At 42.2% G+C, this 15444-nt stretch overlaps 1 protein-coding gene across 2 annotated transcripts in view; it reads right to left on the bottom strand.

The window, feature by feature from the left end:
• NVL (nuclear VCP like) overlaps positions 1 to 15444 on the bottom strand; it is an 81048-nt gene that overhangs the window by 28919 nt on the left and 36685 nt on the right. For both annotated transcript variants that reach the window (XM_089685068.1, XM_089685069.1), the window contains 6 exons: positions 13248 to 13494; positions 12548 to 12766; positions 12152 to 12256; positions 11754 to 11816; positions 10252 to 10371; positions 3725 to 3824 (listed from right to left, as the gene is read on the bottom strand). In XM_089685068.1, the coding sequence (XP_089541194.1) occupies positions 3725 to 3824; positions 10252 to 10371; positions 11754 to 11816; positions 12152 to 12256; positions 12548 to 12766; positions 13248 to 13494 (854 nt within the window). The remainder of the gene's footprint in view (positions 1 to 3724; positions 3825 to 10251; positions 10372 to 11753; positions 11817 to 12151; positions 12257 to 12547; positions 12767 to 13247; positions 13495 to 15444) is intronic.

Here is a 15444-nt window from a genome sequence, read left to right on the forward strand (position 1 = left end):
CAACACTGTACCCATATGAAATTTGTATCATTTTTTTATGACAGAGCTTTATTTTGGTGATATTTAATCACCTCTGGGTTTTTTATTTTTTCTTAAATCAAAAACCACTGAAAATTTTGAAATAAAAAAAAAGTTTTTTCTTAGTTTTTGTTATAAAATTTTGTAAATAAGTGATTTTTCTCCTTCACTGATGTGCGCTAATGAGGCTGCAGTGATGGGCACTGACAGGTGGCACTGATGAGGAGGCATTGATGAGCATTGACAGGCATCACTGATGGGCACTGAAAGGCAGCACTCATATATGGCACGGATAGGCGGCACTGACTGGCACTGATAGGTGGCACTGACTGGCATCGATAGGTGGCTCTGATGATCTGTGTACATGTCCCCTCCGAGGAATGCTGATTAGCGTCTCTCCTCTCCTCACAAGCTGTCAGCGTGACATCTTGTGGGGAGAGAAATGCCGATAACCGGCATTTCCCTGTTTACATGTGATCAGCCGTAATTGGAAACAGCTGATCACATGACCGAGCCGGCATCTTCGGCTCTTTCCGTGGATCAGTGATCTGCTGTGTCCGAGGGACACCGCCGATCGCCGCACTGCGCGCTTAGAATGGGAGGACGTCATATGATGTCCTCCCAGAACGAGAGAACCACCTTGCGTCCGTCATATTATTATATGGCGGTCGGGAGGTGGTTAAATTCATTCTGCCAGCACAAAATAAAAAACCAAAAACAAAAAAAAGGGACCAAAAAACCCCATCAGCACACTTCTGAAAATGTCAGATACCTGGTACCCTGCTGTGGTTCACCTGCTGCCCACTATGTCTACAGATACAAATTTGTGATGCAGCAGCTGGAGGGCGCTACAACAATGTGCAGCAGGGAACCAGGCATCATCCACTACCAAAATTGTGTCAAATGCTGAGTACTCTTTGCTCAACATAGCTCTGAAAGAGCAAAGTCTGGTGTATTCCTCTTTTTAAATTACGACAGAGTTGCTTTAAGAGGTGACTATATGACTTCTCACGTCAATCAAAACTTGCATTACACAGCTCTGAGAAACTCTTCTTCCAGCTGCTTTAGCCAGCGAGCAGCCCAGTGGTGTGTATGGTCCCAGCACCTCTGGGCCTGTGTGTGACAGCATGGTCACAGAATATGGCCATCCACGGTTCATGCAGGCAGCTGGATGAAGTGACATCTATTGTGAAATGATACTGCAAAGAGTTCAGTTTAACCTTACTGACATGTAAATCAATAATCCATAGAGGAGATCAAGAGGGTCTTGTGCTGCTGAACCGTTCCCTTTTCTCCTCACATAAACATCTGCCTTATTGGTTCTTGAGCAGCCTTTCAATCATCTCCAGTCTAGACCACCAAGACTTCTTTTTTTATTCTGATGCCTTACGTCTCATGCACATTGGGTGTTTGTTCAGCCTCTCTAATGCCTTCCTGGCAGTAAAAAAGCTGCTAAAAAAAGTGCCTAAAGCTACGTATTGCAAGTGAGTTTAGACGCACTCAGGTGTGTCAAGAGTTTGAGAGTTGCACAGTTTCCCTCTTTTTAATTACAAACATGTTTTACATACTTGCTCTGTGCAATTGTTTTAGACAGAGCAACCCCGATCCTCCTCTTCTGGGCTCCTCCGCATCCCCCCCCGCCTAGTGCCCACAATAAGAAGCCGCTTCCTATGGTGGGTACTTGCAAGCTAGGCTTGTGTCTATTAAGACACACAACCCGGCACAGCCCTACCTCCTTGCTCTCTGCTCACAGGTTTTGACCGACAGCATCAAGAGCCAATGGCTTCCACTGCCCTCAGCCAAGCCTGTGAGAGCTGGGAGAGGAGCTGATGCAGACATGTACAGCACTGTATAGTGCTCAGATAAGTATTTTGGGGGGGCGGAGCAGCATGAAAAAAGGTTTTTAGTTTACTGCAGAGAGTGCATTTTACCTGTACAATCACTTGAATGCATTCCACTGGCCAGAATACTAATTTATTCTGTTCACTGGAACGTAATAATGCTCTAATGCCTCTAAACACATTTACCATTTAGATACGTTTACATGCGTATAGGTGAATTAAGCGTTTTTCCTGCTCTTCAGCATCTCCCCTGAGCGCGCTGGTGATTTTTTTTTTTTTTCAGGCTCCAAATGCTTCTCTTCTAATATGCATGTAAATGCCTATGTGTGCATGTAGGGGTTAGCATATGATCCTTGTGACTAGAATATTTATTCAAGGGTTATTTCAAGTTAAAAATGTTAAGAAAGCCTAACCTAGAACAAAGAGCTGTCCTACATACATATCACACGGGATGCCAAATTCGTCAACTGTTCTGCAGACATCAATACCTTTACACATATACTTATGCATTACATTAATAGCTCTTGAACGTTGTTCTGTAGATTTGCCTGCCCTTTTCAGCATTATTTCAGTATAATTTATTATATAATCACTATTAGGCAGGGTAAATATACAAGCTTATTCCTTCAAAGAATTCATTGATCTGTTGCAGTGTGCGACTAGTACAGACTTGTTTCTGCCTCTCCCTGGTAAGAAATCAGAATTCAGGTAAAACAAATTCCTAGACTTCGCCTTTCAAAAGCTGAGAACATAACGACACAGCACAAAATGTGAGACTTATGCAGGCCATAGACAGGGAGAAAACTGGCCGTTTTAAAAAAAACCGGTCGTTCAATAGGCCGATGTTACCACCAACAGTTTAAAAAAAAAACAAAACTTTCCAACTTTATTGATCGAAGAAATCTGACAAAATCCAGAGAAACAGCCGACCAATTAACCCATTAATGGTGCGAAAATCGGCCGATTTTTTTTTCAGATGAAAAATCGGCCGATTTTCAACCCATCTATGGCCTGCATAAGACCTGCCAGTTGCCTACCCACTGTGAACAACATTAGGCCTTAATTACTACTGTTCTCTCAGCGATGGTCAGAACCAACATCCTACACCACCCTTCTTGTCCCTCTGCACTAACCCAGCAGAGCTGACCTTGCATGTATGTGGCGTGTGCATGCATGTTTGTTGCACTTGAATGGCTGTGGGCAGGGACAGATATAAGATGCTGCTGGGCTGATTCAGGATTAGCCAGGGCGTGTCTGGATTGGTCCCATTATGTCCAGATGCAATCATTTTGGGGGACAATGCCAAAGTCCAATCCTTTCAGAGGACTACTCTTATATGCAATCCTTTAGTGGAACTACTCTTCTATCCAGTATTTCCATGGGACTAATCCTTATATAGTACACTCATGCGAACGAGGTCTGTCAATGCAAAGGTCGTGTTCACCCGCTCAGGGATGCGCAGGTGTTCCGTGCATCAGTGTGCAGGCAGTCCCATTCTTGTCTGTGGCAGGGGATGTGCATCTGCACTCGCACAGCTATCAAACAGGGAGCAGCGGCTGCATCCTAATTGACACAAATGTGACTGCCTGCATGGGGATGCATGGAACAGCTGTGCATCCTCATGCAGGCAAACACGGCCCTAGCACGGGCATATACTTTATAGTATGCCCAATGTAAACAAGGCATAAACTTTAATTTTTAATGACGGTTATAACCTAGAATTTGTTTTTCATCCAGGGACAGCAGCAGGATACCAGTTCAACTCAACTGCTTGTTTCTAGTAGTGTAATTTGTTTGAAAGCTCTAGCCGTAATGCGTTGGAAGATTGAGTTGATTTCTATTTATTATCAGCGCTTGTAGCTTACCTGGACGGTTAGTGGCAGCCATGATAAAAACTTGACGTCTACTTTCCAGTCCATCCATCTCGGTAAGCAACTGATTAACAACTCTCACACTGGCTCCCGACTAAAAGAGAAGAGAAAAGGGTCTGAGAAAAATAAATATGAACCTAGGATGACAGAAAAGAGCCCATAAATGCAACATCAAAACTTTCTTCCATCTAATAACTGCAATGTGTAGTTACTGGCACAAATCTTTTCCATATTAAACAACAGCTATAAAAAGTATCTCTCCCATCCTAAAAAAAAAAACAAACAAAAAAACAAAAATAAAAATCTCACAATAAAAGCTATTAGTTTACAGCACTTGAGCATTCTTTGCCTATCCACAGTCTGGGAAGGCAAATAAGGAAATTTTCAGCATGTATCACAGATACTCTGAAGCACAGTGTACATGTTTGCCAAAAGAATGGATTTACACATTTTCAGGAATATCTATATTTGCACTTTAAAACAAAGTATATTACCTTTTGTCCTCCCCCCGACCCAAAAGAAACCCACCTTTGCCATACAGATGCTTAGCTCTGCAGACCTGCAGTGTTTCACAATGTTTACATTCTTCCGTATAAATTTCCTTGTGCCAGACATGACTGTACAGTAGATCCTGAGGCTTCTGTGGGACTGTCACCCAAGTGACATGGCCCCAGAGAAGTCTCTAATGGTACTACCACACAATTGTGACCAATGCAGAGCGGATTTTAGCAATGACCTTGCCAAAGGCCACGGGTAGAGGTAAGTGAGCATCTGGAGTGGGAGAAAAAAAAAAGGATAAGTGCACTATGAAAGCGAACTTACTGTTCGCCTGGTTGGGAAGGACAGTTGGGAAAATGAAAATGTTCTCAGGAAAATGGCACTCATGAAATCCCACACAATCAGAGTTAAGGTTTTCTGGGGAAGATCCTTGCTGGTAGAAAAGGGAGTGATGATATTTTATATAAAATTTGAGAAAGGTGGTAGTAGGTTGTTCCATGGAATTGGTGTAGGTGACATACGCATTACAAATGGCCAAATGAAAAAGGTAAATTGCAGCTTTTTTTGTACCAGAAATGGGTACCTTTTTGTTGCTAAATAGGTCTGTAGCATCTGATCGTTGAAATTCACCCCCCCCCATGTAGAGATTATAATCTTGGATGCATACAGGCTTTTGGTTGGGACTGTCTCTTAAAGGAATTTCCACCGAGGTGTCATTGTGGATGGTGAACAGGACATACACATCTTTTATCCCTCCACTTCACGGCCAACACTTTGTCGTTCCTCAGAGTCACTGATTCCCCCTTTGTAGCCTTCTGGCCACGACACTTTGTGGGAAGCCCAGCCTGTTCTTTCGGATAGCACCGCAGGCCAAGGTTTTCTAGAGGTGGAGGTGGCAGAAAAGGGGCAGACTTGTATAGAAGTTATCCACATAGATGTAATACCCCTTTTTGAAAAGTGGAAATGCCAGGTCCCAGACAAATTTTTCCACTTGTGCTGCTGTAGGTTCGGCACTCAGGGGGTTGGAGCTGGGAATATTTGCCTTTGTACACGCGGAACGCATACATATATCCCATGGCTCTTTCACAAAGCCTGCAGAGCTTTACTCCATATCTGGCTCACTGGGAGTGTATTGCTTAATTCCCAGCTGGCCAGTGAAGTAGACAAGGGACTCATCCACACAGACGTTTTGGTCAGAGACATAAACTTCAGCAAATCTCTGGGAAAAAAAATTAATTAGTGGGAACATTTTGTATAGTTTGTCGCAGCAAGGCTGATCTTGGGAGGGCTTTGTGTATAGTCAATGAAATGAAGAAAGCGAATGATCATCTCATAACGTAACCAGGGCATTACAGCTGAATATATGGGCATGTGATGGATGGACCAGTAAGCATGTCCTTCATCTTTTTGTAAGCCCCATGTTAACTGTGAGGCCCAAAAATAATGTTAACTTCACCACTGTGAGATGTCTCCATTCAACTTTATGGACATAACATGAATTGGGGTTGTTTTCAATATATTGCTGGGCAAAAAGATTGGAATGGTTCATAAACAACTGAAGTTAACGGTCAGGCAAAAATAAATAATAATAAAAAAAATTCTGAAAAATTTTCATTGTTGGCCTGCACACCTGGCAGTGAAAGGGGGGAATACTTGCTGATCCAGAGTTAGAGGGCATCCATAATGGGTCTGCAAGAGTGTCTGGGAGAGTTGTATGGGCCCTAATTCTTAGGCTCTGATGTGATATTCCAGCGCTAGTACTGGGCTTTTCATCCAGGGGTCTAGAGCTGCTGGTGATTGCCAGTTCACCATTGGGGTGTATGGCGCTGCTGGTGGCTGCCTGGTTTTCAGAGCACCTTATTCTTTTAGGAGGGATGGTTTCCTCCTCTGATTCAGTCGTTGATCCACTACGTTCGATGGGTTTTTTACGCCAAATTGGACAGTGAGAGTTTACTGCTGCTATCATCCATCATACTCAGGATTTGAAATGCCTTTTTGATAGAAATTTTGGACATGGCTGGCTCTGGTGACACTGGGACAGGTAGACTGCTGTTCGTGGCTGTGTAATGGTTACTCTGCTGATAGGAGGTTGTGCGACCAGTACACTACTGATGGGCGGCTGTGTAATGGGTAATGTGTGAAAGGTACACTGCTGATGGCGGCACGGATGGGTGATGTGCAACAAGTATACTGCTGATGGGCACTGATGGGCGACAGGTACACTGCTGATAGCGGCACGGATGGGTGATGTGTGACAAGTATACTGCTGATGGGCGACAGGTGCACTGCTGATAGCGGCACGTATGAGTGATGTGTGACAAGTATACTGCTGATGTGTGACAAGTATACTGCTGATGGGCGACAGGTACACTGCTGATAGCGGCACGGATGGGTGATGTGTGACAAGTATACTGCTGATAGGCGACAGGTACACTGCTGATAGCGGCACGGATGGGTGATGTGTGACAAGTATACTGCTGATGGGCGACAAGTATACTGCTGATGGGCGACAGGTACACTGCTGATAGCGGCACGGATGGGTGATGTGTGACAAGTATACTGCTGATGGGCGACAAGTATACTGCTGATGGGCGACAGGTACACTGCTGATAGCGGCACAGATGGGTGATGTGTGACAAGTATACTGCTGATGGGCGACAGGTATACTGCTGATGGGCACTGATGGGTAATATGTGACAGGTACTCTGTATTCTGGGGCAATTGGATGCTGTGCACAGTATTTACAGTGACAGATCGGTAACTCATGGTTCCCTGGGCTCTCCTCTCCCAAGATGTGTGTGTGAGGAGAAGAAGCTGGTGACAGTGGGTTACTGGTCTTTCTTTACACTTGTGATCGGCTATGATTGGACATGCATGCAGAAAGTTATTTGTTACTGTAATGCATAGAATACATTGAGGAAAAACCCTTCTGCCTTTAGAACCACTTTAAATTTCCTGCATAAGGGATTTTTACCATGGCTTGGATACTGTACATTTTTAAAAACTTGACCTTTAATTGCACGTTACCATACTTCTGTGCTTTGTACAGATTTCTTTAAATGCCAAAAGGACTTTACATTCCATCCACCAGGATCAGTAAAGAAAAAAAAAAAATACCAAAAAAAACAGAATAAAAAGGCCTAGTTCAAATACTAATCTTTGCAGTACACTGCTGCTATCATTAGCCTGAATTATATGCTTCAGCTACAATTAACCTTTGTCTCCTATCCTTTCACCAGTAGACTGTAGCCTGTATTGTATGTCAGTCTGCCTATTACAATATAAACAAGGTTTGTTTAAACTCCTTGCTCATAGAAAAGACATTTTCACAAAATGGTGTTTGCAGTTCTAATGTCCCAGCTGTATGTAAATGTATTACTACAATGCAATCTCCAGCAATATTATTTGTCAAATTGTGTAATGTTTTCTTAACGTGTACCAGTCCCTCGTACAGATACAGAACAAAAAATACACACACACACACACACACACACACACACGAAAAATAGTTGATGGCTGCAGCCATAAATGGAAACTAAAGTCTTTTAAATGTTTCTCTAAATATACTGTACATATGAAAGATGACTAAAAACATGTTTTTTTTTTTTATTTGTGATCTAAGCTGCCTAGGCTGAGAGCAAGGGAATAGAAGCCAGTTTTAAATTTTATTAGCAGTAAGATGCACGCTTCCTATAAAAATAATCATAAAAACCATAATAATTATGAGACGGACGCTTTGCCGATTCATATCAAGAGTGAATTTTAATGCTATGGCCACATTACAGCTCAGATCACAAAGAAATAGATTAACTGCTTGTAACTTCTTTGGTTACAAACAAGTCTCAAACTAACTTCTAAAAAAAAAAAAAAAAAAATGCTAAAATTAGTTTGCAAAAGATGGCCCAGTCACAATTGGAAATGAACAATGAAATAAAGATGGCTATGCATCAGGTCACTCTGCTGTGTAACAGAACTTCCAACTGATATTCTCAACACCAACCATAGGAGTCTCTCTGCACACCCTGAAACATTACTTTAATGCAATCTGTGCATTAACCACAAAAAAACAAATTAACTAACATCTCAATACTTACCAGATCTGTACAATGGAATTGCAGAGTGGCCGCAAACCTTCTCTTCTCAGGTCCGCACCGGCACTCCTGGCCCCTCCTCTCTATCCAGTGCCCCCACAGGAAGCCGCTTCCCAAGTGGGCACTCATGCATGCTTGATCCTGAGCCCAGCTGCTGCATCCATTGACACACATAGCGGGATTCTTCCCCGCTCCCTCATCAGTGGCTTTGATTGACAGTGCTGAGAGCCAATGGTTCCCAATGCCCCAGCAAAGCTAGCAAGACATGGAAGTGAGAGGAGAGAGCTTCAGATGTGCACAGTGCTGGATCTAATGAGGGCTGAGGTGTGTAAAAGGGGGAGTGGGGGGGGGGATGCTGATACATAAACATTTTTTTACCTTAATGCAAGGAAAATTAAGGTAAAAAAATGTTTAGGCTTTAGAACCACTCTAAGGACCAGTCTTTTTCTGGCACTTTTTGTTCACATGAATCAGTATTTTAGCTAGAAAAAATACTTTTTTTTTTTATACTGTCACTTTAAAAAAAGAAAAAAAAAAAAAAATGTAAACATCCCTTGTGACAAGGTACTCTTTATGAAAGGATCTGGGGTCAATAGGACCCCAAATCCCTCCTATGCCCTTAAAAGCGTTCAATCACACCAAGATCGGTGTGACTGAATGCTTTTATTTTTTTTAAAAATGGCGCCGTGAATTTCCAAGTAAACTGGAAGTGATGTCAGGGCATTGCTTTGTTTGGCTCCATGACCAGTCCATAGCAGCTCCAGTACGTCCCCTCCCACTGCTTGTAATAGTGATCAAGTGGCCAGTTAAGCCGCTCTGATGTTTATCACAAGAAAGCCGACCATCTGCTGCAAATAACAGGCATCATCCCGGTACAACCATTTGAAGACCGGTGACGTACCAGGTACGCAACTGTTTGATAAGTGGTTAAGTTAAAAACCTTCCAATATCAGTTTCACTCCACCTTGAGCCTTTACAACAACTTTAAGCATTGAAAATAAAACCTGGAAAATGATTGGTTTCTATGTAGAGCTGCACCAGATTTTGCACAATTCAGTTTTGGTAAATCCCCTCCATATGCGCTCCAAACAAGGGATTCTCAAATATAGAGTTAGGACCGCAGTATACAGAGGAGACTTTGCAAGGCACTACGGTTTTCACATATATTTGCAAATGTCTGCAACTAAACCCTCTGTTTTTAACGTATGCTGCTAAATGGAGTCAATTTAGTTTCTTTGCAGGAAGGCTGGTAAGTGTGATGGGAAAAATGTTTTGGTTGTTTGTGACAGCCATTAACACCCCTGATCCATTTTGTTGCAATTTTAAGAAGCACTTTAAATTTTTGTCTGGGCAAAATAAATATATATTCAGTAAAACTCTCCAATATGTGTACATTTCCCCATGGTTTATTAATTTAAAATACTGCTAGTACTTGTTAATCTGCAAGAAAACCCTTGATTGCCTAAATTCCTATTTAATTTACATCACAATGCCTTTGCTGCATCAAAATCCCCAAGCAGCCTGCTGGACCACAGAACTGTTTTCTGTCTCTCCCCATGTGCATTATTCGATTTATTTTCTAGCAAAACAATGCTGCTGCCTTGACTCTCAAGATCCTGCCCACACCCACCATATAGGAAAAGGGATCTTGAGTGATGTAGTTTTGCATACTTATGTCAATAGGAAATTATCTCCAAGCAGGTACCCCTGAAAGACTATGTAAATGGAGTAATATAAGCTGTCTGTCACTATAGGAAGGCTGTCTATCACAAAATGACAAGACAGCAACAGTCTTTACAAAAAGGGACCATTGAAACCCTTTAAGTGAACCTGTGAGCCATACTGGCAAATGTAAGTAAAAAGTCCAAAAAAAGAAAAAAAAAACCCCCTCAAAAACACACAAAAGAGAGGGAAAAAAAACCAAAAACATACCTCATGGCCTGACCTTCGGGGACACAAGGCATCAATTTCATCAAAAAATATTACGCAGGGGGAGGAGTTTGAAGCTCTCTGGAAAACCTGCCGAACAGCTCGCTCACTTTCACCAACGTACTGAAATGAAAACAAGCCAATTCAAAGAGTAAGCACTAGCTGGCTTATTTCAGAAGGTAACGGAAAATAAAATGCTATGTACAAATCCAGCAACACCAAATATACACATTTTAGGCTTGGAGTGACTGGGAAGACACTGCTCCTAAGCAAATATAGGCTCCTGCTCCTGACTGTCAGGTGCCAGATCAAAGCTGATTCAGGCTCCCCTCAGTTAAGTTCACAGACGAAAAAAAATCTAGTATCCAGTGAATCAAAGCCACTCCTAGAACCCCTTCTCAATTGCCTTTCATCCTAGGACAGGCTTAAAGGATAAGTTCACCTTTAGTAACATGTTACACCTATATTCAGGGTGTAACATGTAACATGTTACTAAAGCACCTGCCTGCACCTTGACCCGTCCCTCATTGTGACAGTGGGCGGGAGATCTGCTCCCCACTGTCACAATCTTAAAACAGCTCTGCTCTGCCCACACAACTGCATCGTTCATTCACAGAGTTCTGTGTTTGAATGAACTACATGTACCCGCTTCCACTACTGCAGATGGCTTGTAGTTCTCAATTAACTGTGAGGGCGCGGATGAGAACGCTCATAGTTCACTGATACCTCCTGGACTTTAGTAACTTTCTGCCTGTAAGGGTAGACAGCTATACTGCGAGTCTGCAGGAGCCGGACACTGTACTAGCGAGCGGATTGCAGGTGCAATACTCTGCACACTCCTAAGACCTTTTCCTTCTGCTATTTGTATTTTTTTTTTTTAAGTGTGTCAAAAAAAAAAAAACCTTTTCGGATAGTTTTTAGTTTTGATAAATTGGTGAGAGGTTAGACTCTTTGTCAGGTTTGCTAGAAGACTTGATTTATCATATACTACTCTTAAATCATAAAAAGTACAAAACTGGATTAAAGAGAGACAGTCACCTTACCCATGCAGGGCAAAGTGATAGGGTCTCTGCAATGGACATGCCTGACTCCCTTATACTTCCCCTTACCTGCGCTCCCTCAAAGCTCCTTCCTCTTGTACAGAGAACACTAAACTTTTCTGTGTCAGATACCCAGGGAAGCAATGACATCACTCCATAGGTCAATTGTCTGCTAAGCCTGGGTACCATCAACATGTGAGCAGATCACATTCTTCCCCCATACCCACTACCTCTGATATTTTGGCTGGCCCCAGAGGAGCAAGGGGCTGCAAGGTAAGGTAAGTATAGTGAGAAGGGGAGTGCCCTTGAAAGAGACACTGTCACCTTGCCAACGCAGAGCAAAGTGACAGCGGTTCTGCTAAGGGTGTCTGCAAATTTGCCTGTAATTGAGTTTAGGTTGTTTCAGTTTTGGTATTAACAGTCCATATAGAATACGGTAGTGGATCTACCATGTACAAAACTCACCATATTCAGCAGCTCAGGGCCCTTCACAGAGATAAAATTGAGTCCAGATTCATTGGCAACTGCCTAAAATAATTTAAAAATGACTTGTAAGAAAACTGAATTTTTATTTACCCCTTTCCACATAAATACACTCACCCTAGATAAACAGACTATGCGCTTGCAATAGGGCAAAACACAGATGGAAATACATTTCTTTGGGAAAGATTGATGTATGTCCAGTAACGTATGCAGGAACCTCTTTTGCGATAATATGGCTTTTGTATGTTTTTCCACCAAATCAATTTTATTTAAATAGTAACAACTCAGACACATTAACATTACAAAGAGCAGATTTCTGGAGAAACGCCAAGAGTTGATTCTGCTTAATGAAAAACACAAAGAAACAAAGGTTAGCTTACTTTTGCAAGTAAGGTTTTCCCACAGCCAGGGGGCCCTGCAAGCAAAACACCAGCTGGAGCCATAAGGCCAAGAGCCTTGAATAGTTCTGGATTCCTTACAGGAGCCTGGAGGGACAAAAATAAATTACAATAAAAAAATTACTTTTTGTACTAAATTTTAAGAATCAGATAGAGCAACCTTTCTCATTTCTCCTTAACCTTTGCAGCTTAAGTGGGAGGGGTACAAACATGACTCAACTGCATGTTTTTACCATTCACCCACCTGCAAATGTTAATGAGCCCTTAAAAGTACAACAAGTTGACTCTTTTGAGGAGAACCTATTCTCTCTGTGAGTCAGGATATCTTCTATCAGTTGAAATTTGCTGCAAGCAAACCACCACCACATCAGGACTCACCAGTATGGCCATCGTCAGCTCCTCCCGGATCTCTTCTAGAGCTCCTATGTCAGCCCAGGTCACATCAGGCACTGTGGCAAAACCTTCTCTTTTGGCAGAGGGTTGTACAGCAGGCAGGGCACTCAGGAAGTCAGACATCTCGATACAGAGGCCAAGGAGATGCTCCTCAGGAAATGGGGTCTCCTCCTTGAGGACTTCAAGGAGTCTCTGTAGCTCATCCTGGGAAAAAAAAAAAAACAGCTTGGTGATCCTCAATCCCTTTATGACAGAATGCATTTGAACCTTTGTGACCATAGCAATTTATACAGCTCTGCCACACAGCAAAACCCTGTCAACCAGGGAAAGGTATCGGATTTTGGACTAGCTGCAATTTTACTTTCATTTATGGACTTCCTCTCCACTTTCACCCTGTAATTGGATAATAAAGCATCATGTTGATAAATTCATCTCTCTGCCATTCTTCTCTCTAATGCATGATACCTGAATGGCTCCTTGTGCTGCTTCTACCTGCCCAAGTATGAGCTATGCTATGCAGAGACTGCAAGAGGTTGATACCAGGCCAAATTCAAGTACTTACATTCTATGCATTTAAAAATATACATTTAATGATGTATTAATGAAAGCTGCATTAATGCGTGTCTCTTATAGACATTAAAAATTTCAGCTTTAATGCATCACCGCTTATATACTGGAAGTGTACCTGATTGGGTTGTCCATTTTTGACTTTTAACACTGATGTTTCTTCCAGTGGAGAGCTCTGTTCAGTTGAAACTTCGTTGGCTTTAAAGTCCCGTAGCTGGATCAATACTCTGTTCACAGCACCCATCGCAGCTTCCCGACAAAGTGCCATCAGGTCTGCACCAACATACCCTGGCGTTAAGTGAGCCAGATGCTGGTAGTCAAAAGAGTCAGGGAGCCTCAACTTCCGGCACAAGGTCTGCAGAATCCTGTGCGGGATTACATGAAGTGCAAGAGAAAATTGTATTAAGAAAAACACTTTTCACACATGGTAATCACCTATAACAAATTTACTTTTATGTAGGTTTTAAAGTAGCATTCAACCTTCTTGTCTGTTTTTTTTTTCTTTAAAGTATTTGCTTTTTTCATAGTAACTTACGGTCTCTTATTTTGTTCTATGTCCTAATGGACCAATGTGGCTTTTTTGAACTTTCAGTTGGGGAGCGCGCACTGTAGAGGTCATATGACAACTCATACCAGGAGTACTTGGTTCCTCATCCCCATCGATAACATGATCCGTGCACATCTCCTTCCCAGACCTGCCCACATCATGAATAAATATGGTCCCTTACCCCCAAAGATAAAATAGCGCATAGACAGCACATTATGGTCACAAGCCTCCAGTGCATTTTTGTCCTGAAGTGTGCACGGTAAGCTGGCCATACGCTAATTAATCTTTATTTTTTGTTCAACCAGTAGGTTGAATTAAAAAAAAAAAAAAAAAAAAAAAAAGACCCAATTCCCCCATCCACACACTTCCGCTGTGCTGTTGTGTTCTGACAGCTGAAAGCATTTCAGCTGGGAGGGGGCTGTCTTAGGGAACCAAATAGCTTACAGGTGTGATAAGAAAATTTAACATTTTTACAAAGCTTTTTTTAATGTTTCCATTATGAAACATTAATCTTCCAGGATGAAGAAGAAGAAGAGGATGAAGAAGAAGAAGAAGAGGATGAAGAAGAAGAAGAAGAAGAGGATGAAGAAGAAGAAGAAGAGGAGGATGAAGAAGAAGAAGAGGAGGATGAAGAAGAAGAAGAGGATGAAGAAGAAGAAGAAGAAGATGAAGAAGAAGAAGAAGAAGAGGATGAAGAAGAAGAAGAAGAAGAGGATGAAGAAGAAGAAGAAGAGGATGAAGTAGAAGAAGAATTCCAGTCCGGCAAAAAAAGTGTCCCTGCAGAGAGCTCCGCTATTTCTTTGACAGTGCTTTGACATTTATAGCAGCTGCAACAATGTATCTATTTGTATCCATTTCGGATACACGTTTTTATTCGGAAACAAATAGATACATTGTTGCAGCCGCTATAAATGTCAAAGCACTGTCAAAGAAATAGCGGAGCTCTCTGCAGGGACACTTTTTGCCGGACTGGAATTCTTCTTCTTCATCCTCTTCTTCTTCTTCTTCTTCATCATCTTCTTCTTCTTCTTCATCCTCTTCTTCTTCTTCTTCTTCTTCTTCATCCTCTTCTTCTTCTTCATCCTCTTCTTCTTCTTCTTCTTCCTCTTCTTCTTCTTCATCCTCTTCTTCTTCTTCATCCTCTTCTTCTTCCTCATCCTCTTCTTCTTCCTCATCCTCTTCTTCCTCATCCTCTTCTTCCTCATCCTCCTCTTCCTCATCCTCCTCTTCCTCATCCTCCTCTTCCTCATCCTCCTCTTCCTCATCCTCCTCTTCCTCATCCTCCTCTTCCTCATCCTCCTCTTCCTCATCCTCCTCTTCCTCATCATCCTCTTCTTCCTCATCCTCATCCTCTTCTTCTTCATCCTCATCTTTTTGCCTTCCTCTCGCAGGTCACTGCTCATGCGCAGAGTTTTTATTGGTTTGCCCATAATTGCTGCGAAAATCGGCCGATCGGCAGAATCGGCCGATCTTTTTCCAACTTTACCAATAAAAAAAATCTGCCAAAATGCCAAAAAACGGCCGAACAATTAACCCACTAACGATCCGAAAATCAACCGATTTTATTTTCGGCCGAAAAATCGGCCGATTTTCGACCCATCTATGGCCTGCATTAGCCTATAAATTTCTTTAGTCCAGTGACTTTGCTTGGCTGAGAAAATGTCAGTCTGCAGCAGGAAGAAATTCCTCAGTCAGAAGACTGCAACATTGTATCTTTATAGCAAGTCACAAAGTGATATTCAGATATTTGTGAACACTGCCAAGTACC

Source organism: Staurois parvus, unplaced genomic scaffold (assembly GCF_062004578.1).
Source record: "Staurois parvus isolate SC_StPar_1 unplaced genomic scaffold, SC_StPar_1.0 ptg000362l, whole genome shotgun sequence".
Taxonomy (NCBI): Eukaryota; Metazoa; Chordata; class Amphibia; order Anura; family Ranidae; genus Staurois; species Staurois parvus.